Source organism: Cebus imitator, unplaced genomic scaffold (assembly GCF_001604975.1).
Source record: "Cebus imitator isolate Cc_AM_T3 unplaced genomic scaffold, Cebus_imitator-1.0 Scaffold226, whole genome shotgun sequence".
Classification (NCBI taxonomy): domain Eukaryota; kingdom Metazoa; phylum Chordata; class Mammalia; order Primates; family Cebidae; genus Cebus; species Cebus imitator.
Genome location: NW_016107541.1, coordinates 3,129,459 through 3,152,590, shown reverse-complemented (window position 1 = coordinate 3,152,590; position 23,132 = coordinate 3,129,459). Strand labels below are relative to the sequence as shown.

General features: G+C 50.2%; 1 protein-coding gene across 2 annotated transcripts in view; it reads right to left on the bottom strand.

Annotated features, from left to right (window-relative positions):
- The window catches only part of ANKRD33B (ankyrin repeat domain 33B), a 107,366-nt gene that overhangs the window by 15,465 nt on the left and 68,769 nt on the right, over positions 1-23,132 (bottom strand). Inside the window, exons 3-4 of one of the 2 annotated variants that reach the window (XR_005195229.1) lie at positions 18,135-18,275; positions 2,150-8,606 (exon numbers count right to left, since the gene is read on the bottom strand). Coding sequence is in view for 1 of the 2 variants with exons in the window: in XM_017496948.2 (XP_017352437.1) it covers positions 7,762-8,606; positions 18,135-18,275 (986 nt within the window). In the remaining variant the exon portion in view is untranslated. Of the gene's footprint in view, positions 1-159; positions 8,607-18,134; positions 18,276-23,132 lie in introns of those variants that run through there. The other variant, XM_017496948.2, reaches the window with a different exon arrangement.

The following is a 23,132-nucleotide window of genomic DNA, read 5'->3' as shown; positions in this document are numbered from 1 at the left end:
TGGGTTCTTCTGGAAAGAAGCGAATTGTAAAGAGATCATGTGACAGACTACTCGTGGGGAACGCACAAGTTTTAAATCTTACCTTTGAAAAATAAAGTGGAAGTTTGTCACAATAAGAAAGTGCACATCTATTTCAATGAAAAGAAGGAAGTGACGTGGAAATCCTGGCATATTTCATTGTTTCATTCTCTATATGCACTTAAGTTTATTCAAATATACTTTTGGACCATAAGAATGTTTTATTTAGCAAGTGATTTTTTTTATTCTTTAGCCACAATTCTCCCACATTTTTACATTACCACAATTTTTCCATATTTTTTATACATTAGATACACAGTTTGTTAGAAGTTAAAAGGGAAAAACATTCTTTTTGTTGAATAATATCACATTATATTTAATTTAAAGATTATTAACTTTTTGAATATCAAAAATTGAAGCTGCTGGGAATCACATTTATTTGTAGGTCCCAAAATAGCCCTGAGGTCTGAATAGGAAAATATCTTTTATAAACTCTAACAAAACTCTCACCTCAAAATAAAACACTATGAAATTTATACAATTGTATCTGTACTCAGTATCTTTACAATATCCAGAAACCTACTGGATTTTTAGAAACGACAATGCAAATAGGTTTACATTCAGAAGAGAGCTTATACTAAGAGGACCTAACTGGAAACCTGGCACCCTGTGCAGGAATCTGTTCAATCCTTAGAATGGTGATAAAGTCATCTTTGTTAAAAACACAGGTCCTTGGACACCCCAAATGCCAGGCAGAACAAAGAGAATTCCAGAACATTGGCTTTTACTGTTCATCTGAAGGGTTATAATTGCTAGTCATATTTCTGGGCCTGCCATCGCCTTTTGCAGTTTTCATCGAGTGTATCCATAGCTGTGCAGTTCTAAACCAGCTTCTAGAACTTTTGCTTAAAAACTGGTGTGAGGGTGCCTCCACTCCGATCTCCCAAAACTTCATAAAGCATCCGGCCAATGTGGACCATTGCTTTACCTGATGGATAGCTTCATTTTTTCTCCTTTTTATTTGAAAACAATAGAAGGATGTAGTATTATGACAAAACTATTTCCCTCAAAAACCGAACTGTGTTAGCACTGATTAGAGTATCTGACGTGTAGGCAGACCTGGGAAAATACCAGGGCTTCCTCAAGGAGATGTTGATTCTGAGGGTAATCCGCAGCCACATGCTGAGGGCAGAATGCCTGGGGAGCTCTTCCAGGGTGGAAAGAACCCTCCTGGGCCTGGGGCCCTGGATCTGAGTGCCTCCATGCGGCCAAGGCATTCTAGATGAGCCAAAGGGGTTCTAGATGAGCCGCCTGGGTCAACCCTGCCTTTTAATAAAGACCTGTGTTGTAACAGCTCCAGCTGTGTTCTGTGCCACAGTGGGCAGGGTGCTCACAGTGGGTCCTGGGACCATGCGAGACCCCACAAGTCCACTGAACAGCACGCCATCAAAGCAGGTCCCATCTGCCCCTGCCTGGAGCCCACAGCCAAGCAACGGCAGCATCATCACCTTTGCCAGCACAAAGCCCAAGTGTCCTTTCAGTTCATTTCACGTGCTTGCCTGCGCACACACTCACACCTTAGTGTTGGCGTCCAGGTTGGCACTGCCTGCTGCCGAGGGCTGTGCCTTTTATCAAGTCTTATTTTGGGCTGGGTCAGCATGAGAAACCGTGTATGCAACACCGGCCTTCAACCGAGTCACTCGAAAATTAGTCACATGAACCCAGGTAGTGTATGTGTTTTTCTTTATCCTGTTTCTTTCAAAAACAGCGTCCAGAGGAGTTTTTTTTTTTAGCCACTTATTTACAGTGTTAATGAAGGAACCCGTGAGTGCAAGGGCACAGAAAGCAGCTGACTGGAGTTACACCGACGCAGAAGCAAGACCCAAGTGCGCACGGGGCAGCATGGGGGTGGGGGTGCAAGCCACGCCTTGGCAGGAACCGCTTTCGTTGTCAGCTCTCGGCAGCTCCTGGCATGCCTGCTGCACTGGCATCCGCCCCACTGCAGCTGTCCTCCACGTGACTTTGTTGTTTCAGACGGATCAGTCATGGTCAGTGTCCTCCGTGTCCTTCCACAGACCGTGGCCCTCCAGGCAGGTGCCGACGGAAAGGGGCTGCAGTAGAAGCCAAGGACCAGGCCCCCCGGTGGTTTCCAAGGGGAATCGCCAACTGCCAGGTGCAGAATCTACACAGCTACCCACGTGGGAGGCGGAGGGCTCATGCTGTAGCATGTGAAAGACCAGTGGTGTCTGGGAGCTGACACAGCACAGGGAGACTGACCACCGGGGGAACAGCGAGCTGTGTCAGGGCGCAAGTGAGCAAGCCTGAGTCTCTGGGCCCATCTGGGGAGAGAGTAACACAGGGCGCACGTCAGGGCTGCAGCTCACTCCCCAAAGCAGGCGTGGCTCCCCAGGGTAAGGATGGACAGACAGCCTTCCCGCGTCATGTAGTGTGGACGACGGGCTGGGGGCAGTGTAGTGTTCTTGCAGGAGGGCTACCAGGGGTGTGTCAGGCCCACGTCCTAAGGCCCATTCATTTCCTCTCTGGGATGCATTTCATCATAATCGCTCAGTACCCATAATTCTTCCCAACTCCTGAAAGCAGCAGGCTTTGCATCCTTTTCAGGCCCGGGGTCTGGCCCTACCCCAGGGGCTTCTCTTTCACTCACAACAGGCTCTTCTCCACTCCAGAAACCTGGTCACTGCAGACAGCAGGGAGAGAAGTGGGCAGAGGGGCCCACTTCTGAAAAGCACAGCCCCTCTTCTGCGTCCATAAATCCTGTTTTCCAATTGACATCATGAACTTCCTCTCTCCTGATCCCAGGAGGAGCCTCTTGTCTCAGGAGTGGCCACGCTGAGATGAAGCCACTGCATTTCTGATCTCGATAGTCCTGAGGTCCCCAGTACTGCCAGGAGTCTGGAGCTTGAGAGGAAGCAAGAAGCCCATGACGTTTCCCACTGCGTCTTCCAAGCGTGGCCAAGGGACAGCCTCTGCACACCAAGGTAATTCCAGATGAGCAGCTCCACGCCGTGCCCTCCTCCCTTCTGATGAGTTTAGTGCTGGGCTGACTGTAGAACACTTTATTCACAGAAGCAAGTAGAAAAAAATGGTCACTGTTAGTTCACGTTCTCCAACGTCAGACCGGAGCACCCACTGTTAGTTCATGTGTTCCAACGTCAGACCAGAGCGGCTGGCTCTGGAGGGAAGAGTGAGGACTGGCCCGTCTGTTCTCATCAGCCACCTCCATGCACACGGAGGTGGATTTCATTGTTGTTGACACATACGTTCCATCCACAAGAGGCAACTCAGAGGGATTGAAGCGACTTCACACCCACCCTAAAGCCGTTTCCGCTGCCAGAGTCCCAAATCTCTAATCACCAAGGAAGTCTCCCTCAGGGGGTGAGCTCCAGGCACCTCAGTTGTAATCAGCAGCATAGACATTGTCTGAGAAATATTTCTTCTGTCCAGTTAAACTATAATTTACTCAAATACTAAAAGGTAGTAAAATAGACTTCAACTTTTCCTCTAACTACATTTATATATAAATCCCTGAGAAGGTACCTGTCAACTTGAAATTCACTATCTACAGTTAATAAACATCAGGGAGCCCTATCCCTGTGCGCAGCAGGGGCTGGGCTGACTCTCCCTTCCCAGCAAAGAGGAGGGGCTGTGTAGTAATTCTAAGCCATCAGCACAGACACTGGCTGGCCAGCCGTTCATTCACTCTGGGGTCGAGGAGGTCCCACCATGGTAACCCCACAGGGACACCACACTGCCTCACAGAGGTCCTGGCATTTCTGTCCTTGGTAGACCTCAGGGTAGGTGGTGCCAGGAACGATCAAGAACTTAACCAACTGGGAGAAGAAAACAGGCAAAGGAAGGAAAAGTGAATAAGGAAGAAGCGACGAGGTGACGAGGGCGGGAGAACGTGGTGACAAAGCCAGAGGGGGCCCTGCGGTGGCCACTGACAGGAGAGGAGAAGGGGTCAGTGCCCATCGCTCCCTTCCCTCCTGAACCACATGGCGGGTGCAGGGAGGGCGAGCCCTCAGTGAGTGAATGCAGCTGTTCAAAGCACTGAAAACAAACAAACAGGAAAAATGTTCTCCAAGGACACCAGGTTTTTGGAGTGGCCACTGGGAGGCCCCTGACTGCCAGATGCCAATGGTGCTAAGTGGGGAAGGGACAAGAAGCCTGTATCCTCCAGCCCCGTCCACATCCTAAGACTGAGGGGCCCGTGTTACCAGTACCTAGAGCTAGAAGAAAGGGCTTCCAAATGGCTCAGGAAGACGAGGGGGCGTTTCTCTCCACCTCTGGGACCAGATGACCACACCTCCCGTGAGGAATCCCTTACCCAAAAGAAGTGAACATAATAACGTTGCTTAAGTATAAATTGGCCCATCAGATCACCCTGACACTGATCCCACAACACCCCCTCTCAAGGTGGCTCCATTTCCCCATCGTCTGGGCTTCCCTCCCTGGCCTCCTTCACTCCCTGAGCCTGACTGGGGGCCTGCTTGTCCCCTCTGATGTCCACTCCAAAGAGAATGAGGAAACAAGAGCAGAAGTCCCCCCACCCCCACAGGTGGAGGAAAGAGGCTTGGTGGCATGTCCCTTGACTTGGAAAATTCCTCTCCCAGCAAATCTGCTTCTGCATGGCAAAAGGGAGAAGCTGGGCCAGCAGCCACAGGCACGGCCACAGAAGCTGCCTGGACCTGCCTCATGCACCAGAGGGAGGGCCTGCCCACAGAGTACGGCTAGAACGAGTCTAGAGAGAGGGACCCGGGAGTCTCCAACTCAATCAGGAATGGCCCTTCTTTCAGTTGGGTCTGGTGGGTTTTCAAAATCCGATCTTCCCACTGAGGCCACACCAAAGCTGCCTGGGAGGTGAGGCTTCCCAGTCCCACCAGAGCCCTCCATGAAGCTGTCATTTTCCCTCAAGTTGCAAACACTGGCCAGGTAACAGCAGCTTCCCCTCACCAGACAAGTGGCCAGCTCACCTTCAGATTTGCCAAAAGAATCCATGTCCTGCCCCACGCTTGCTGGCTCGGGAGGGTTTTCAAAATGCGGGTCTCTCTAGAGCTGTTTTGTGGACGCCAGGAGCATGACCAGACAAGCCCTGTGCTGGCCCCAGGGTCTCCTGTGCACCTGGACAAGGCTGGAACACATCAGGCGCAGGGCCGCAACGTGTCCACTCCAGAACAGCGTGGGACATGGGGAAATCACCAGTCGTTTGCTTGCCCTGGAGACTGTGAGCATGGGCTGTGGTGAGGTAGCAGCTTGGCAGGACCAGAAATGTCCATTTTTGACGTGGAAGCAGCAGACACCCAGGCTTAGGGTAGAAGTGGGGACTCCATACCATTCCCAGTGCCAACTTCCCACAGTGGAAACAGGCAGGAGGCCTGGCAACGCTCCAAGAGTCAGATGCCACGTCAGTCCGCACAGAAGCTGCCCGACCCCGGCTGTTCCCATGACAATGAGACATTCTTGGGTAGGCGAAGCCCTTTGTGGGAGTTCGGGATGGGTGTCCTCTCCCCTCGCAATCACAGTGTTAGCACTGCAGTTCTCCATGCAGGCTGAGCGCAGTCACCTGCGGAGCTGCAGGACAGGCCCAGGGCTTAGCTCCCCCAGCCAATGCCTTGAGAACTTTCGCAGCAGGGGTAGCTGGTGTCCAGAGGCATGCCTGGGAGACCACGTGGTCCTGCCTGGCGTGGTCCTCAGTTGACAGAGGTGAGGGTGGGGCTCGTGGTGACTTGGTAATGCTGTGAATTATGTACATGTGGCAGGAAGGTGCCACAATGCCAGAGGATTCAGCAAAGACAACCCCCAAAGATAACCAGTGTCAGTCACAGTCCCCACCTGCTTGAAGGGGACATGACCAATCCCAACTCCTTGGCCACGAGGGTGACTCAGTCAACCAATATTTGCAGTTCTCTAAGAGGGTCTAGTCCCCTGTGCATTCATCAGAGTGCCTTTTGGGATCATGCAAGAAGTCTGATCTTAAACACTGTATCATCATCACACCAATCTCCCATTAGCCTGTGTGCAGCCTGCAGTCCTGTTCAGGGGAGCTTTTGGAGAGGCCAGTTTAAGATTCCTGGTTGCTCAATGCCTGATGGTGCCAGGAGGAAGGAAGCCCGGAGAAGCCTGCGCCAGCCCTGCCTGTGTCCTGAGACAGACATCCCGTATCACGACGTACCTAGAGTTATTAGGTGTCATAGTACAGAGCCTCCAAATAGGCCTGTGAGCATGTGCGTCCAAGTATTTAAACTAATACTGAAATAAAGTGCATATGTGACAGACACTCTACAACCCACATGGCGAGAGTCATTACAATTAGAAACTCCTGCCTGAGCTTCCAGCTTTCATACCCTGCCCTGCCGAATTAGAATGCTGCAAATCCGATAAAGATTAAAAATACAAAATTATGCAGAAAACGCTCTTTGATAAATTCTAATTGGATCACTGAGAAAAGTGATCTCCATGTCACTTTGGAGATAAAAGTGTGGACATAAAACTCTCACCAAGAGCTTGCAGCCCAAGGCAAATCACACCCATGTCCTGCCCTGCCCAAGGCTCCACATCTTGGAAATTCTATGAGGTTAGCATGAGGATGAACTAAATACTAAGTGCAGTCCTCAAAGGAAAAATAAAAGAAATAGCCACACAAGGGACTCTTTGGAACTGAGTCTGGAGGAGGGGCTCCCCAGTCCACTCCAGGAGAATTTGCCGAAAACAAGTTTACTTCCTATTCCATTCTCATCGCCTGTTCTAAAAACCACCTCCTTCCCATTCCTGTAATTTGCATCGTTCTGGGCTCCTGGCTCTGTTACATCTTTCTTGCATTTTAAGGATATCTGGATTTGATTTACTTAAGAGCGCGTATGGCTTAATTTTGTATTTCTGATAATCATTTGCTAAATTTGCCCCCATTTTATCAAATGACAGTTTTTTCTCCTATTTTTAATAAGTGAAAGTTTTTTTAATCCAGTTTATCTAAAACCCCTTGCTTAATTCTAGCAATAAATACATGTTTATCTCTGAATTGTTTTATAATTTGACAATATGTTTTTCTCCAATATATTACTGTATTAAGAGTTTTTAAAAGATACAATAACATCTGATCTCTCTGTCTCACTTGATCATGTGTCTGAATGAGTCAATGCCTCCATCAAATAGAAATATCTGGCATTACTTCATCTAATTAAAAAGAACATTCAGTGTGCACATGCACCCACGATGAGGAGAAAACACCAAAGCAAATACCCAAAAAAAAGGAGAATCCCAGGATTTCTGTGTGAACTCATAAAGATACCATAAATATTTATCGCTAGAAACAGTATTTTAAACAAAAGGTCTTCGGGCAAGTGTATTAAAACTGCTTTGGATACAAGGGGCCCTATCACTCGTAAAACGTTGCAAATTTGATAAATAATGATTAAAAATACAAAATTACGCAGAAAATGCCCTTTGATAAATTGATCTTTAAAAAAAAAATCTTAATTGAGGTTCTCTAAAAGGAGCCTTCTAGGCAACATGCCCGCTAGGTGTACTGATTGCCGGCGGGCTGGTGACAGGCGAATCGATGTGGCTCCCCCAGCCCCCTCCTGGGAGCAGCCTGGACAGCCAGCCTGGAAACGCGCGGCAGCAGTGCTGCTCCTCGCACCCAGCGCAGCGGAGCCGCCTCCTCCTCGCACCCAGCCCCGCGGCCTCGCCCTGCCCTGGACCCCGCGCCGGGCACACAGGCCCTCACGTCCTCTTCTTCCAGGGCGGCGGGCGCTTCTCCTTCTGCGTATCGGCCTGGCGCTTCTTCTCGGCCTCCTCCGCCTTGCGCTTCTCCTCCTTGGCCTCCTTGTACCGCCACTTGGGGATCTGCAGGTGGCCGCTGTCCTTGGTGCTGCCCTTCCGCGCCGGCCGCTCGGGCTGGAAGGTGGGCGCGGGCGCCTTGGAGACGCGGACTCGGGGCACCACCACGCCGGGCCGCACGCTGCTCCGCCGCAGGCGCTGCAGGGGCAGGAGGCTGGACTTCCGCGGGGCGGGCGCGGCGGGGCCCCGGGACCCCGGCGGCGGGGCGGGCGGGAGGCTGGCTCTTGGGGAGCCCTCCTGGGAGCCTGCGTCTGCCGGGCTGGTCCGCCTGCGCTGCCCGGCGCCCCCAGACTCCTCCGCCTCATGCGCCCGGGGCCCCCGCGCCGCCAGGATCTCCTGCACCGCCAGCCGCCGCTTCCCCACGCACGGGGGGCTCTCGGGACACACGGTCTGGCACACGATGGCCACGGCGGGGCTGTAGAGGCTAGTGGTCATCCTGACCATGTGGTCCAGGGCGCCCCCATCCTCCGGGCTCCGCACGGAGCGCGGCGTGAGCGCGGACAGCACGCAGTCCGTGAGCCTCTGCAGGCAGTTCTTGGAGCCCGCGGGCTTCCTCGCAGCCTCGGGGAGCGGCGGCAGCTCCGGCCGGTACTTTTCCCCAAACTGTTCCGGGCAGGGGCGCTCCAGCAGCCTTTGCATGAGGCGAACGGCATCCACGCGGCCAGTGTAAGTGGCCCACTCTTGCGGAGACATCCCACGGCGGGGGTCCCTCGCGTGGACATCCGCCCCTGCAAAACGCAAAACACAAACAGGAGTGGGTGGCGGGAACCAGGACTCTTCCCTCCGAAGGCAGAGCCTGGGACAAAGGCAGAACGGCCCCCGCACCTCCTAACAGACTCCACCCTAGACCCAGCCACTCCATGAACCCCGTGCACACCTGAGCGCCCGAGCGCAGGCCTGGAGTGCAGTGGTGGGAACACGGCCCACTGCAGGCTTGACCTCCCGGGCTCAAGTGATCCTCCCAAGTCAGCCTCCCGAGTAGCTGGGACTATACCACCGCCCAGCTAATTTTCTGTAGAGATGGGGTCTTGCTATGTTGCCCAGGCTGGTTTCGAACTCCTGGGCCCGCCTCCACCTCCCAAAGTGCTGGGATTACAGGCATGAGCCACTGTGCCCAGCCCAACCTGCCTTTTAAGTGCTGCATTTGATTATCTGTCCTGAATAAAACCCCACGTGAATTCGGCACCTAACCTGCAGAATATTTTGAAGAAATAAGATCCTATAGCTGTCAATGGAGAGATGACTAGACAACAAAGCTGACTTGGATACTTGAATGCTGCACCTAGAATGTTCTAAAACTACAACCAGTAACAGCCACTGGCAAAGTGGTCGGTGCCCCAACTGTGGCCTCACTCTGAGGACTGCCGTGGGTTCTGGACTGTGGGAAATGGGTGTCCTTTGCTTCTCCCACTGAGGCCTAGCTGGCTGGGTTCTGACCACCTTTAACAGATGGTGGGCTTTTCCAGGACAGAAACATTCATTTTTGTTTGCTCAATACATCTCATGCTGTTCGGTCAGGGGCGTGAATTTTAAAAAGGCTTGTTGCAAAATGAATGGCAGTCACAGTGGCTGTGGGTCCTGCCTGGGACCACCAAGCTGGTAACAGAGAGAGTCTAAGACTTGGGTGTCCTGACCTCAGTCTAACGTACTTCCTACCACCTGCTGGCAGGGCCCGTGTGATGGTTAGTTTTAGTAATCAAACATGGATCTAGGTGTTGCCCCAAATGTATTGTGTAGCTACGGTTAACATCTATAATCAGTTGACTTTAAGTCAAGGAGATTACCCTTCATAATGTGGGTGGGCCCCACCCAATCAGTTGAGGGCCTTCAGAGCAAAGAGCGAGGTTTCCTGGAGAAAAAGAAATACCGCCTCAAGACTGTAGCATCTGCTTACTCCTGCCTGAGTTTCCAGCTCTCACACCTACCGCACCAACTTCAGACTCCCCAGCCCCCACAATCACAGAAGCCAATTCCTTAAAATAAATCTCGTGATATCCACATCCTATTGGTTGACTAACATGTCCCCTTACACAGTCTCCCCAGTCACTCTCTTAATAAATCTCCCCAGGCCACCCACTGCCCCCAAATATTGCAAAGTTAAACTTGAACTCAACTTGATGAAATCTGCATAAATTTCAACATTGCAGTATGGAAATTAACATGGAATTGCTGTTGAATTAATCTTGGTCTAATCTCAGCCCCACATGCCGTTAAAAATCATTGAGAGGCCAGGTGCGGTGGCTAACACCTGTAATTCCAGCACTTTGGGAGGCCGAGGTGGGCAGATCACCTGAGGTCAGGAGTTCAAGACCAGCCTAGCCAACATGGTGAAACCCCATCTCTATCAAAAACACAAAAAAATTAGCTGGGCGTGGTGACGGGTGCCTGTAATCCCAACTACTCAGGAGGCTGAGACAGGAGAACTGCTTGAACCCAGGAGGCAGAGGTTGCAGTGAGCTGAGATTTTGCCACTGCACTCCAGCCTGGGCAACAGAGCAAAACTCCATCTCAACAAAAAAAATAATAATAATTGAGAATTTCAAGTCCCGTTAGTCAAATCTCCACAGGCAAAGCCACATGGAGAACTAGGGCAATTATCTAGTCTGTGAGCCCCTCAGAGACCAGGCCTTGACAGACGCTTCTTCATTTACATCCTACACTCCCACACAGACCCAGGTGTCTGACAAGCGATGGCTGATCAATATGTGCCGAAGTGAGGAAGGCGGGGTCCCCAGCCGCTGCCCTGCCCTGCCGCCTGCAGTGGCATCATGGCTCTGGCAGACCTAGCTCACCTGAGCTTGCCTGGTAAGGATCGTAACTCTGTGACACATTAAAGAATAGCCATATTAGAAGAGTGGTAATTATTTAGAACTGGAGATCACGATGGAACTCATTAGCTAGAGTACAATTTATAAACTGACTAAAATGAAAAGGGGGCAGTAAAAGTGTCATCACAAAAAATAGATGACACATTAAACCTTAATTAATTGCATGTCACTTAAAAAAGGAACAAACTGCAAAATTAAAATCTTAATGAACAGTGCCTGAAAGAGACATTTTTCAAATTAATGGAAAACTAGAAGAAGAGCTGTCCAAAGTTTTGTACTCTTCGTCCTGATGTTCGCCTACCTTTTCTGATCCCAGAAAATATAAAGACTCTAAGGAACAAAGGCCACTGAGCTCTAGAATCTGAGTCATGCTATAAATTAGGGATCTGCTGCCTTGGAAAAGAGTGTGAAGGGTCACATGAATGACCTGAACACAGTAGTTAAATTACAAAAGACAAGTACTGATGATGAACATTATACAAATACCTTCCAGAGAATACAGAGGATTTCTGAAATACCACCGTATCCATCTTCTCCCCAGGAGACCCCCAGGATTCTCGCCTCCCACCCAGTGTTGTTTGCCCAGGTGGACAGGAGTGGGACTGCTGCCTACAGGTCCATTCGCTGCCTTGCTGAGTGCTCTAAGTCTACACAAAATCCTGTTTCACTTGAGGCAGCAACATCCCCCGTTCTTGGCAATGCATCATGATCAGTCTAACCCAGGACCCCTGGACCTCGGCACTATTGACATATTGGGCCAGCTGATTATTTGGTGTGGGCTGTCCTGTGCATTGGAGAACGTTTCACAGCATCCCGATCCCTACCTTCTTCTAGATGCCAGTGGCACTCTGCCAGTTCTGACAACCAAAAATGCCTCCAGACACATTTCTCCAAATGTCCCCTGGGGCAGCATTATCTCCAGCTGAGAATCACTACTCGATTCCAATGGCTGCAATCCTGTTCCCCATTTTCCCAGCCTCCCTTAGGACTAAAAGCAGCCAAGCAGCCCCGCACTGGTCACTGAGACCTAAAGAGGGTTTTGCCTCCTGATGAAAGGGACCAGTGTGGTTGGTGCTGCTGCAGCTTCCTGTCTGAAACAAGGGTCGGGTGATTCGCACGGAATCAACAGGCCAAGGGGAGCCGAATGGACAGGAGGAAGCCACCGGGGTCTGTGTTGTCCTCATGGAGTCCAGGACCAGCTCTGGAGGGTGACTGCCAACCTCAGAGTTCTTGGGAGCTGAGAAATGCAGCCTGTTTTCTTGAAGCCAGTCTAGTCAGGATTTCTGTTACTTGCAACCAAAAGCATTCCAAACAGATGCTAATGAGAAAAAAAAAAATGGATACTGTCCATCACTCATTCTTGGGAATGCTTTCCCCAGGGGGGCCATGGCCACACCCAGGACTAGCAGGAGGTGGGTGGAGCGCGAAGATCTGAATGTGTCACTTCCTTTCCTGTTGCTCCACCAGCCCCCACCCAGCCCCTTGTTATCCACGCTACAAACCCCAGCTCAGGTCTCCCTCTTGCCAGGGGGCCTTTCCTGGCCACAGGGGAACACTGTGGACCAGCCCTCACTGCCTCCTCTTGTGTCACCTCCAGCCGGTATCTTGGGCACTGTGGGTATAATCGGGATGACAAATCTGGATGCAGGGTCCCAAGAAAAGGCTTGTGCTCCAGCCCAGCAGTGAGGACAGCCACCCCCGCCACACAGTAGGTGGGAAGCGTGCTCAAGGTCCTCATATCCCCTCAGAGAGGGGCTGGCACTGGAGGACAAACTTCCCAGCACCTCTGCAATGTCTTTTCCTCACCAGGGGGTCTGAGTCCCAGCTTCCTGCAAAGGAAACCTGCTCATTGGTGCACATTTCTTAGCTTCCATTCTTCCCAATCTCACTTCCCGCCCTCACTCCACTTCCTGGGACCTCCTTCCCACAAAACTACTTGCCCCCAAGTCCTTGTCTCGGAGTTTGCTTTTCGGGTGACACAGAATGCGTGACTTTTCATCCTTTCCTGGCTATTGACTTCAAACAATTCTACATGACAAATTCACACTTAAAAGGAACTCTGTTTTCCTCACAAATAGAAAGGATACCTCTACCTGGTTGGAAATCATCTGGCTTTCCAGAAGGAGATATCAGAGTTTGCCTAAGACAAAAGCAACCCTCCCACCCACAGTGGGAGCATCTCCGATCTCTGTTCCTCGCCGGCCTTTAAATCCTCTTTGCTCCTTAAAATCACAGCAGGATTTGAGGTTACTGCTGCTTGTTTTTGCTTCCTGAAGGCTGCAGCAGTTACACCATACTTCAGGTCTAAGAAGTGAGCTCTCATAAGCAAGCCTGGAACCTGCCAACCTCCACAAATTCTGTCTCTCTTCAGAAAAAAAATAATATCCTCACTAAGCTTCTCAGAGCCACCTATTTAAATAGACCATCACTGTGGGGCATTCGTATTTCAGTGAATTGACAAGATTCTGCAGGTCCCCTCGTGATGCTCTTCAGCAGGTCCCGCGTTATTTCTTACAAAGCCAAAACCAGAGATGCAATCCATCAGCTTCTCATAACCTGGTTATACTTTTTATCAAAATCTGAAGTGCCAATCTAAAAGAAGGCTCTGGCTATTAGTTTCTTTAAATGGTTTAATTTTTCTTAATATCAGATATTTAAATGGAAAGAATAAGAGTTAACATATTTGTGCAAATTTTAAAAATATTTCAAGAGCTGTCTTTATTGCTGTCCACTAATTCCAGGGAAGCAATTCAACACTTTTTTTTGTTAATACTCATACATCTACTTTAAAAGGAAAATAAAACCCACTTTTCTTGGGAGAACTATAAGCTCACTTAGTACTAACAGTAGAAGACGAAAATATTCTAGAAGTTAAACACTACAACCAAAGCCTAAGTGGGCAGCTCAAAAGCTCATTTAAAAAAAAAAAATGTCCCTTTTTTGTTTTTGAGACAGAGTCTTACTCTGTTGCCAGGCTGGAGTGCAGTGGCGCGATCTCGGCTCACTGCAACCTCTGCCTCCCAGGTTCAAGTAATTCTCTTGCCTCAGTCTCCCAAGTAGCTGCAGGCGTGTGCTACTATGCCCGGCTAAATGTTTTTGTATTTTAGAAATGGGGTTTCACCATGCTGGCGAGGTTGGTCTCAAACTCCTGTCCTCAGGTGATCCACCCACCTCAACCTCCCAAAGTGCTGGGATTACAGGTGTGAGCCACTGTGCCTGGCCAAGATGTCACATTTTATCTGAGGGAGGATTACAGAGCAAGCAAGGAAGAATACACAGAGGGGAAAACACCTCTTCTCTCTTTGTCCGTCCTTTCCCATTTAAATTAGTTACATCAGCGGTTCTCAACGGGAATCAAATTTCCCCCCAACTTTGGAGACTTTTAGCAACATCTAGAGATGTTTTTGGTTATCACAGCTGGGAAGGTGCTACAGTCATCTTGTGGATTGAGACCAGGGAGGCCACTAAAAATCCTACAATTTGAGGCCAGGTACTGTGGCCCATGCCTTTAGGAAGCCGAGGTGGGCAGATCACAAGGTCAGGAGATCAAGACCAGCCTGGCCAACATGGTGAAACCCTATTTCTACTAAAAATACAAAAATTAGCCAGGTGTGGTGGCATGCGCCTGTAATCCCAGCTACTTGGGAGGCTGAGACAGGAGAATCACTTGAACCAGGGAGTCAGAGGTTGCAGTGAGCTGAGATTGTGCCACTGCACTCCAGCCTGGTGACAGAGTGAGACTCTGTCTCCAAAGGAAAAAAAAAAAATCCTACAATTTGAAAGCGCCACAACAAAAAATTATCTAGCCCTGCATGTCAGTAGTGCTGAAATTAAGGAAGCCCTGAGGTAAGGGCTTACTACCCTCATTAAGAAAGCTTACCTATCTCATTCACAAGATATTTTTCAAAGGGAAAAATAAACCACATTTTTTCATTCATTTAATGGATAACTATTGAACACATAAACTCACCAATAATAACAGTAATCACAACCAACACGGTGGGAAGGCTTCTCCAAGCCCAGCCTGCACCTGGGGCGGGGCTTTCCACTGTGACCTCACTTAGTCCCCATCCCGCCTTCCTGTGGTGGGTGCTATCATTAGCCTCACTTTATAGAAGAGGAACCTGAGGCCCAGTGAGGTGAGTGACAGGCTGCAGGTGTAGAGACGGAAAGTGGAGAAGATGGATTTGAATCTGGGTCCTGGCTGCTGGGTCGTACTTCGTACGGGACAGGGAGAGACTCACTAGATGCAGACAATAATCTGTGGATTGTTCTAGACTGTGTTGGGGGATAGGGCTTGCAAATCGGGGAACAGGGAAGGGAGAGTATAAATCTAATGCCAAGTTTGTGTCCAAATAACTTATGGGAGAAAAGCAGTGTCAGCAGCAAACCCACCGCCCTCTCCAGCAGGCTCATCTTTCCAAGAGATGTGTTAAGGTGTTTCTGGAATCCTCTAAATGCTGTCACACATACCTGAAACCCCCAGGAGACCCAGGGAAGAAAGCATGGCAATCAAGCAGAGTGAATAGAGGGCAACTGACCTAAAAAAGGTTTGTAGTTAACTCAAATTAACTCAATGGGAAACTGCACTGATGTCACTGACATAATAAATGTTCAGTTGAAAAAGTAAATTACTAAAGATCTACACTCAATTATAACTAGATCCAGGAATAGTAAAAGCGTCTGAAGCTCCCGCCGAACACAATGCACCGCATAATCACCATTTAATTAGAAGGAACCATTTCTCATTGATAAGGACAGGCGGGGCCGAAACTCTGTTGAAACTGATAATCTCGTTCTATAAAAATGAAACTATCATCTCTGAATCAAAAGTACAATTGATGGGACTCATTTTAATTATAATTTTTTTTATTTCCAAGAAAGTTTCCATCTTTGAAGCCTCTATTCACATTCACTGAACTTATTTTTTTACAGCATCCCCTAAGACTAAAGAATCCCCTAAGGTTAAACCAGAAGGGAAAATAAATCTGAAGCAGTTGTGAATCCTCTAACAAATCAACAGACGGGCTCAGACTGGGCGGCACTGCACACTGGCTGGTATAAGACTGTCCCGTCATGAACAACAGGTTATGACAGAAACTTCAGACCAAAGAAGATTGGGGGCGGGCCGCGGGAGCTCAAGCCTGTAATCCCAACACTCCAGGAGGCTGAAGCGGGAGGATCACCTGAGGTCAGGAGTTCGAGTCTAGCCTGGCCAACATGATGAAACCCTATCTTTACTAAAAGTACAAAAATTAGCCAGGTGTGGTGGTGTGTGCCTGTGATCTCAGCTACTTGGGAGGGTGAGGCAGGCGAATTGCTTGAACCCGGGAGGTGGAGGTTGCAGTGAGCTGAGATCATGCCACTGCATTCCAGCCTGGGTGACAGAGTAAAACAGTCTCAAAATAAAAAAGAAGAAGAAGACTGGGACAACTAAGGAGAGGACAAATAAATGTGGGCGCTCAGCGGGGGTCCGGGACCAGAAAGGGACATTAGTGGGAGCACTGATGCCTGGGAAAACTCTGATGCCACTCTCAGGATAACCAAGGGTGGGGCGGGGGGGGGCGGGGGGTGTGCTGTGGTCTGAATGTTGACTGATCCTCCAAAATTCTATGCTGGAACTTCAGACCCACTGGGGTAGTATTAAGAGGTGAGGCCTTTAGGAGGTGATTACATTATGGGGCTCTGCCCTCCTGAATCAAACTAGTGCCTTATGAAAGAGGCCTTGAGGGTGCCTCAGTGTCCCCTCCTCCATGAGAGGAGACAGCAAGAAGGAATCGGCGTCACCAGACACGGAACCTGCTAGCACCTGGATCTTGGATGACTCAGCCTCCTCAGGTACAAGCAATAAATTTCTACGGTTTACAAATCACCCAGGTGAGGTATTTTGTTACAGCAGCAGAACAACGAAAAGGAAATCCACTTCTTCAGGAACTTGCAGAGCCAAGCAGGACTGGCTGAACTCAGTGCCACGAACAAAAATAAATATAAAATAACAGAATTAAAGAACGGTGAAAGCAGCATCGCACATTCACTGAGATGTAAGCTGCTAATTAAATCTAACACAATGTGTGCTTGACACACATTTTCTCATTTAATTCTCAACCCGATGAGGTTGCATGAAGGGTGATCGTCGATTCTATTTCAGAGAGAAGGCAAGAATTAAAGCTGTTAGTTGTGTGTCATTTAGTGTAGTAGCTCATTGAAGCTGGAGAGCCCTTAGGAGTCTATAAAGTATTGTCGTATTTCAGCCTCAGGGAGGTGAAAAGGAAGAAAGAGATCATTACTCCCATTTCACAGATGTGGACAGGAAAGTGCTTTCTCCAAGATGGTAACAAAGACAAAGGGGGGTTGATCCAGGTTGATAGCCTGAGAACTTTCCACTCTATGATACAACATAGAAAAAGGAAATTGCCACACACATCACCAGAAATACCACATCACCTCCTAAAATCACCAAGCAACTCCACGTCACCTCCTAACACCACCATGCAACCCCACGTCACCTCCTAACGTTACCATGCAACCCCACGTCACCTCCTAACACCACCACGCACCCCACGTCACCTCCTAACATTACCATGCAATTCCACGTCACCTCCTAACACCACCACGCACCCCACGTCACCTCCTAACGTTACCACGCAATTCCACGTCACCTCCTAACACCAGCATGCACCCGTCACCTCCTGTTACCATGCAATTCCACGTCACCTCCTAACACCACCACGCACCCCACGTCACCTCCTAAAATCACCAAGCAACTCCACGTCACCTCCTAACACCACCATGCACCCCACGTCACCTCCTAACGTTACCATGCAATTCCACGTCACCTCCTAACACCACCACGCACCCCACGTCACCTCCTAACATTACCATGCAATTCCACGTCACCTCCTAACACCACCATGCAACCCCACGTCACCTCCTAACGTTACCATGCAATTCCACGTCACCTCTTACCGTTACTATGCAATGCCACCCACCAGCAAGCAGAGAGCTAGGACTGCCTGGGCCATTCCCACAGCCGCTATGCCCACCTTCAGCAGCACAGTCTTGCCATTTACAGCCAAGACATCACCCCTTTCTGAGGAGGAACAGGACAGGGCTTGGAGAGTAGAATGGGTGGGCAGGAGAAAAATAGGGGGTGAGGGAAGATGCCATCCACTGCCAAGCTCAGCAGGGAGCAGAAAGGGGCATCCTCACAGGAACCAATGCTGTGACTTCTCTCCGTGATCCTAAAAGCACTTGCTTTTGGCTTTTTTAAAAACTCAGATGACAGCAGTACACCTCAGTGACGAATCTATTCTTTATTGCAACAACTAGGCTTTGTTTCTATGGGGATGATTACTATCAAAACATTCTGTAAAGGAGCAACCCTGCTGCCCCGGGGCCCCTGCAAGCTGCAGGGGACAGGGGACATACCTGCCAGCATCAGGGCTCGGATGCAGTCGGTTCGACCCTGCATGGCGGCTTTCATCAGGGCGGTGAACCCGAACGCGTTCCTCCTCTCAAGGTCAAGACCGGGGAAATAGTTCAACAAGTAGTTGGTGATGATCGCGTGTCCTGTAAAGAGAAGTATACACGTGTATTGGTTCCCACTCCCACAGAATGTGCCGATCCAGCCAGGCCTTCCTAGAAAGAGAAAGAGACGCCAAGACAGCCCTGGACCAGCCGGTCTGCTGTGTGTTTTCCTGGGACTCCAAGATAGAATTCTCCTGGAGCCCAGGAAACGGAGGAAAGCAGAGGGCGCTGCCCTGGCTGCAGCACTGCTGTTTGGGGTTCATGCGGGTCCCCTTCAGCAAAGCACTCGGGGGAGGAGCTGCCCCATCACACTGCCGGGGTGGATGTGGGGAGCAGGGAGGCTGCCGGCAGGTAGGGAGCGCAGCCCCAGGCACCAAATGCAGTCAGGAAGCCTCAACTCCCAGCAGGAGACGCCCATGCAAACAGATGCGAAAGCTGCAAATGAGCTTCAGAACCACTTCCAAGTGCTCTGGAGCTGCAGGGAGGAAAAAGCCATTGTCATAGCAATAGGACAGTGCCAGTTCCCACCCAGAAGCAGGAGTCTCTCTCTCTATTGTGCCCGCTTCCTCCTGCAGTCAGCCTCTCTCTCTCTCTCTCTCTCTCTCTCTCTCTCTCTCTCTCTCTCTCCTTCTCTCTCTCTCTCTCTCTCTCTCCCCCCCTACCCCCACATACATCTCACAGAGTGTTGCAAGCAAGGCCCTTGGCTATAAAGCAAAGTGGGTAAGGAGATTTCTTAGACAACACAGATTTCTCCCTTTTGTCAACTTGTACCTCCAAAAAGGATCTGACTTTCAGCCCATTCCCAGACGGGCCCACGGTGCTCTAGGTGAATGGCGAATAAGGAGAACATCACAGCAACAACATCACAGCAACAGTGCTGTTTCCAGGATTCACCATGCAAAGCCAAAATGGTCTGGGAGAGCATCCCCTTGGGTCAACTGTCCATGCCGCCTGGCGCCAGCTAGCCCCTAAGTCCTTGTGTGAGTGCACCCCGCCCTCCCCCACTTCAGCGCCCTGGGGCAGGTCCCAGCCTCAGCAGTCGCCACGGTCGGCATGGGGGCGGTGCATGACTCTTGGTTGTGGGACTGCCCGTGCACTGCAGGACAGATCCCTGCTCTCTACCCATTAGACGCCAGTAGCAGCCATCCCTACTCCTGCACAGGTTGTGACAATTAAAACTGTGTCCAGACACTGCCAAATCGCCATTGGCAATGCAGGAACACCCCAGCTGAGAACCACTATCCTAGAGTGAAATCTCAGATTTCCCTCCTTCATGACCGACCACACCTGGTGGAAGAGCTTCTTCTCCCTTCCGCTGCACCCTCCCCTCAGCTGTCACCTCTGGCAGGCCCCTGCTGATGAGTCTGAAGCCCTTGGGAATGTGAGCTGTCTGCCAGTCTCTCTTCCCGAATCCCAGGGGAGGTGCAGGTTACGCAGTTCCCATCCTCTTTGTTTGTTTAAGAGATGGAGACTCTCTCTGTCACCCAGACTGGAGTGCAGGAGCGTGATCAGAGCTCACTGTAGTGTAGACCTCCCAGGCTCGTGAGATCCTCCCTCCTGAGCCTCCCAAGTAACTGGCCTCACAGGCGAGCACCATCACACCCAGTTAATTCTTTTATAATATTTTTGTAGAGGTGGGATCTCCCAGTGTTGCCAAGGCTGGTCTCAAACTCCTCCATTCAAGCAGTCCTCCTGCCTCAGCCTCCCAAAGTGCTGGGATTACAGGTGTGAGCCACTGTGCTTGGACACAGGCCCCACTCTTAAGCACCCATGATGCAGTGCTCAGAAATCCCCACTCAATCATTCCTACTCAAGTATGTTCCTTCCAGCCCCGACTATCGGGGCTTTGGGGGCCTCGTGGCCATTCCTATGCACTCCCTCCTTAATTTGGTATTGCCTCCCCTCAGGAGCCCCTGAATCATGGAGAAGCCGGGCCCAGGGGCCCAGAATCCCCGCTGGCATCTGGTTTGCACAGAAACTTCCAATGGGTGGCACTGCCTGAGATTTGGGATGGGAGAGAGGCTGCAAGGACATTGCTCTGGTGTCAGGCAGCCATGAGACCTGAGTTGCCTCCCGGGCCCAGCTCACCTCCGCAGACTGAGAATACCAAGCCAGCCTGAGGCTGCGGCAACTTCCAGAATTTCCCGCTGCAGCTCAGATCTCCAGCAGGCAGGGCTGGGCGCCCTTGGCCTCTGCTCCCCCTGCCCCTTCAGTTCAGTAAATCCAATATGAAACCCTCCGATTCATCAAGCGGCTCTGTCTCCCCAGCCACCCTCCGAGGGATAACACTGCCGGGGCTGGAACTTCCTCCTTTGAGGGCCACTGGGGGCTGCTGCCCCACCAATGTGATTTGCTGTGGATTTGCTCTTCATCAGTCCAAGTGAAGAACCAACAGGCAGCCACAATCCGGGGTGAACCCTCCTGCAGATCACGGCGGCGCCTTACCACTGACCTCATCACATCTCCTGAGCTCACCGCACATGTGAAAAGGGGAACACGCATATATCTTTTTGAAAGAGAAGCCCTGATGAATTAGGACCTTAACAAGCAGGAAACAAAGGGAGACCCCCGGCTGTGTGACTCACAGACAGCCTCCGGTGCTTTTCTGACTGGTTTACACCACATCGTCCTCCCTCCTCTTTTACAGAACATCTTTTACAGGACGGGGGAGGGTAAGGCCAGCAGTCAGGCACCCAGAGCTGCTGAATGACTTTCACCTGGGTAGTGGGGGAAGGTGGGGGCATCCTTTGATCTCAGTTTGGTTTAAGGTCCAGTTAAAGGCTTGATGGCACCTGTCAGATTTAACCAGGGTCATAGTGAAACCAACTGCAATTCGTTTGGAGCCATTTTTTTAAAACTGTGAAATAGAGTGTCCGTCACAGTCTTCAGCAGGACGTTCCTTTGCACTGATATATCCTAAGCACTTTGAGCAGATGGAAAGAAGAAAAACTGGAAGTCCACAAGGCAAACCACCCATTATACACACCTGTTCTGCCTGTTATGTTGAGTTCACAAAGACCAACATGCAGCCAACTTGTTCTGACTCTAAGCCTGAGCTTCCGAAGATCCCAGAAATCACACCCTGCTTCCCACAGGCTTTCCCAGGATGACAGAATAATACCTCTTATCACATAGATGAACCCATTCAATGGAAATCAAAGGTGGACCCAATACTTCTAAGAATATATACATATTAACCTTTCTTCTTTAAAAACCATGATGACTAACCAAAGGGAGTTTTCCTAAAATATATATATGAGATACACAGCCTTCCATGCACAAGGAAACCCAAACACACGCCATATTGAAATCTGGTTTGAGGCTGGGCAGGGTGGCTCACTCCTGTAATCCCAGCACTTTGGGAGGCTGAGGCAGGCAGATCACTTGAGGGCACCAGCCTGGCCAACATGGTGAAACCCTGTCTCTACTAAAAATACAAAAATTAGCTGGGCGTGATGGTGCATGCCTGTATTTCCAGCTACTCGGGAGGCTGAGGTGGGAGAATTGCCTGAACCTGGGAGGTGGAGGTTGCAGTGAGCCGAGAATCCACCACTGTACCCCAGTCTGGGTGACAGAGTGAGACCCTGACTAGTTTGAGCCCAGTCCAACTTGGACATTATGAATCAGGCTTGGTTCCTGAAATCCTCAGAGAAGCCCTTTTAAAGGGTAGGCTCACCCAGAACACCCCCTCACCCACAATGAGCCCTACCCTGCTTAAGAGAGGATCACAAGTGCCCCAATGAGGAAGTGCATTTGAATGAAATCGTGTCACTGGGACACAGTGGAGACAATGAGCTCAGTAATGAAGAGAGCCGGCTCTGGGAACAGCCAGGTTCAAGGCCCAGGTCTGCCACTTAGAATCTGGGTGGCTTTCGGAAGTCAACTTTTCCACATCTATAAGATACGAGATGGTGTCAACCTCCCAGTTGTGAAAATTACAGGAGATAATGTGGGCAAAACGTGCTCAGCAGAATAGAAAAATCTCCTGGAAGAAAAATTCCAAGTAATCTAGGCAGGCACTCCACTCTCAAGGAGCTAGAACATAGTTCCCCACTCCTTAACCCGAGGGCTGTGTGCAATGACTTCCCGTCAGAGTATTAGTGGAAACGGGAGAGGAGAGAGACCTTCACGGTGGAGAAACCTACTAACATGTCCTCAGCCAGGTGACCAAGGCCAGCGTCATCATGATGGGTCAGCTTGGTAGCGGGTCTCCTGGTGCCACGTGCTGGGAATAGTCTTTTACACGAGGGTCTTCCTCCAAAAACTCAGAACTCCAGTCTCATCACAGGAAAAGCATCAGGCACATCCAAATTAAGGAACATTCTACAATGTACCCAACCAGTCCCCCTCAAAACTGTCAAGGTCATGAAAAACAAGAGAAGTCTGAGACACTCACAGCACAGCCAAGGGGAGCCTGAGGACCCACGAGGGCTACATGCCACGTGCAATCCTGCCACAGAAGAAGGAAATCTGGGAAACGCTGAGGAAATCTGAATAAAGACTGGACTTCAGTTAACAGTGGTGCATTGAAAGCGGTCCATTCACTGTGTCCAGCACAGCACGAATGTCAGATCTTAACAGCAGAGGGGACCGGGGCAAGGCACACAGGCATTCTCTGTACAGTGTTTGCGGTTTCTCTGTAAGTATAAACTGTTCTCAAATCAAAAGTTTATTTTAAAAAAGAGGAGAACTGGCCGGGTGTGGTGGCTTACGCCTGTAATCCCAGCACTTTAAGAGGCTGAGGTGGACAGATCACCTGAGGTCAGGAGTTTAAGACCAGCCTGGCCAACATGGGGAAACCCCGTCTCTACTGCAAAAACAAAAATTAGCAGGCGCCTGTAATCCCAGCTATTCAGGAGGCTGAGGCAGGAGAATCACTTGAACCCAGGAGGCAGAGGT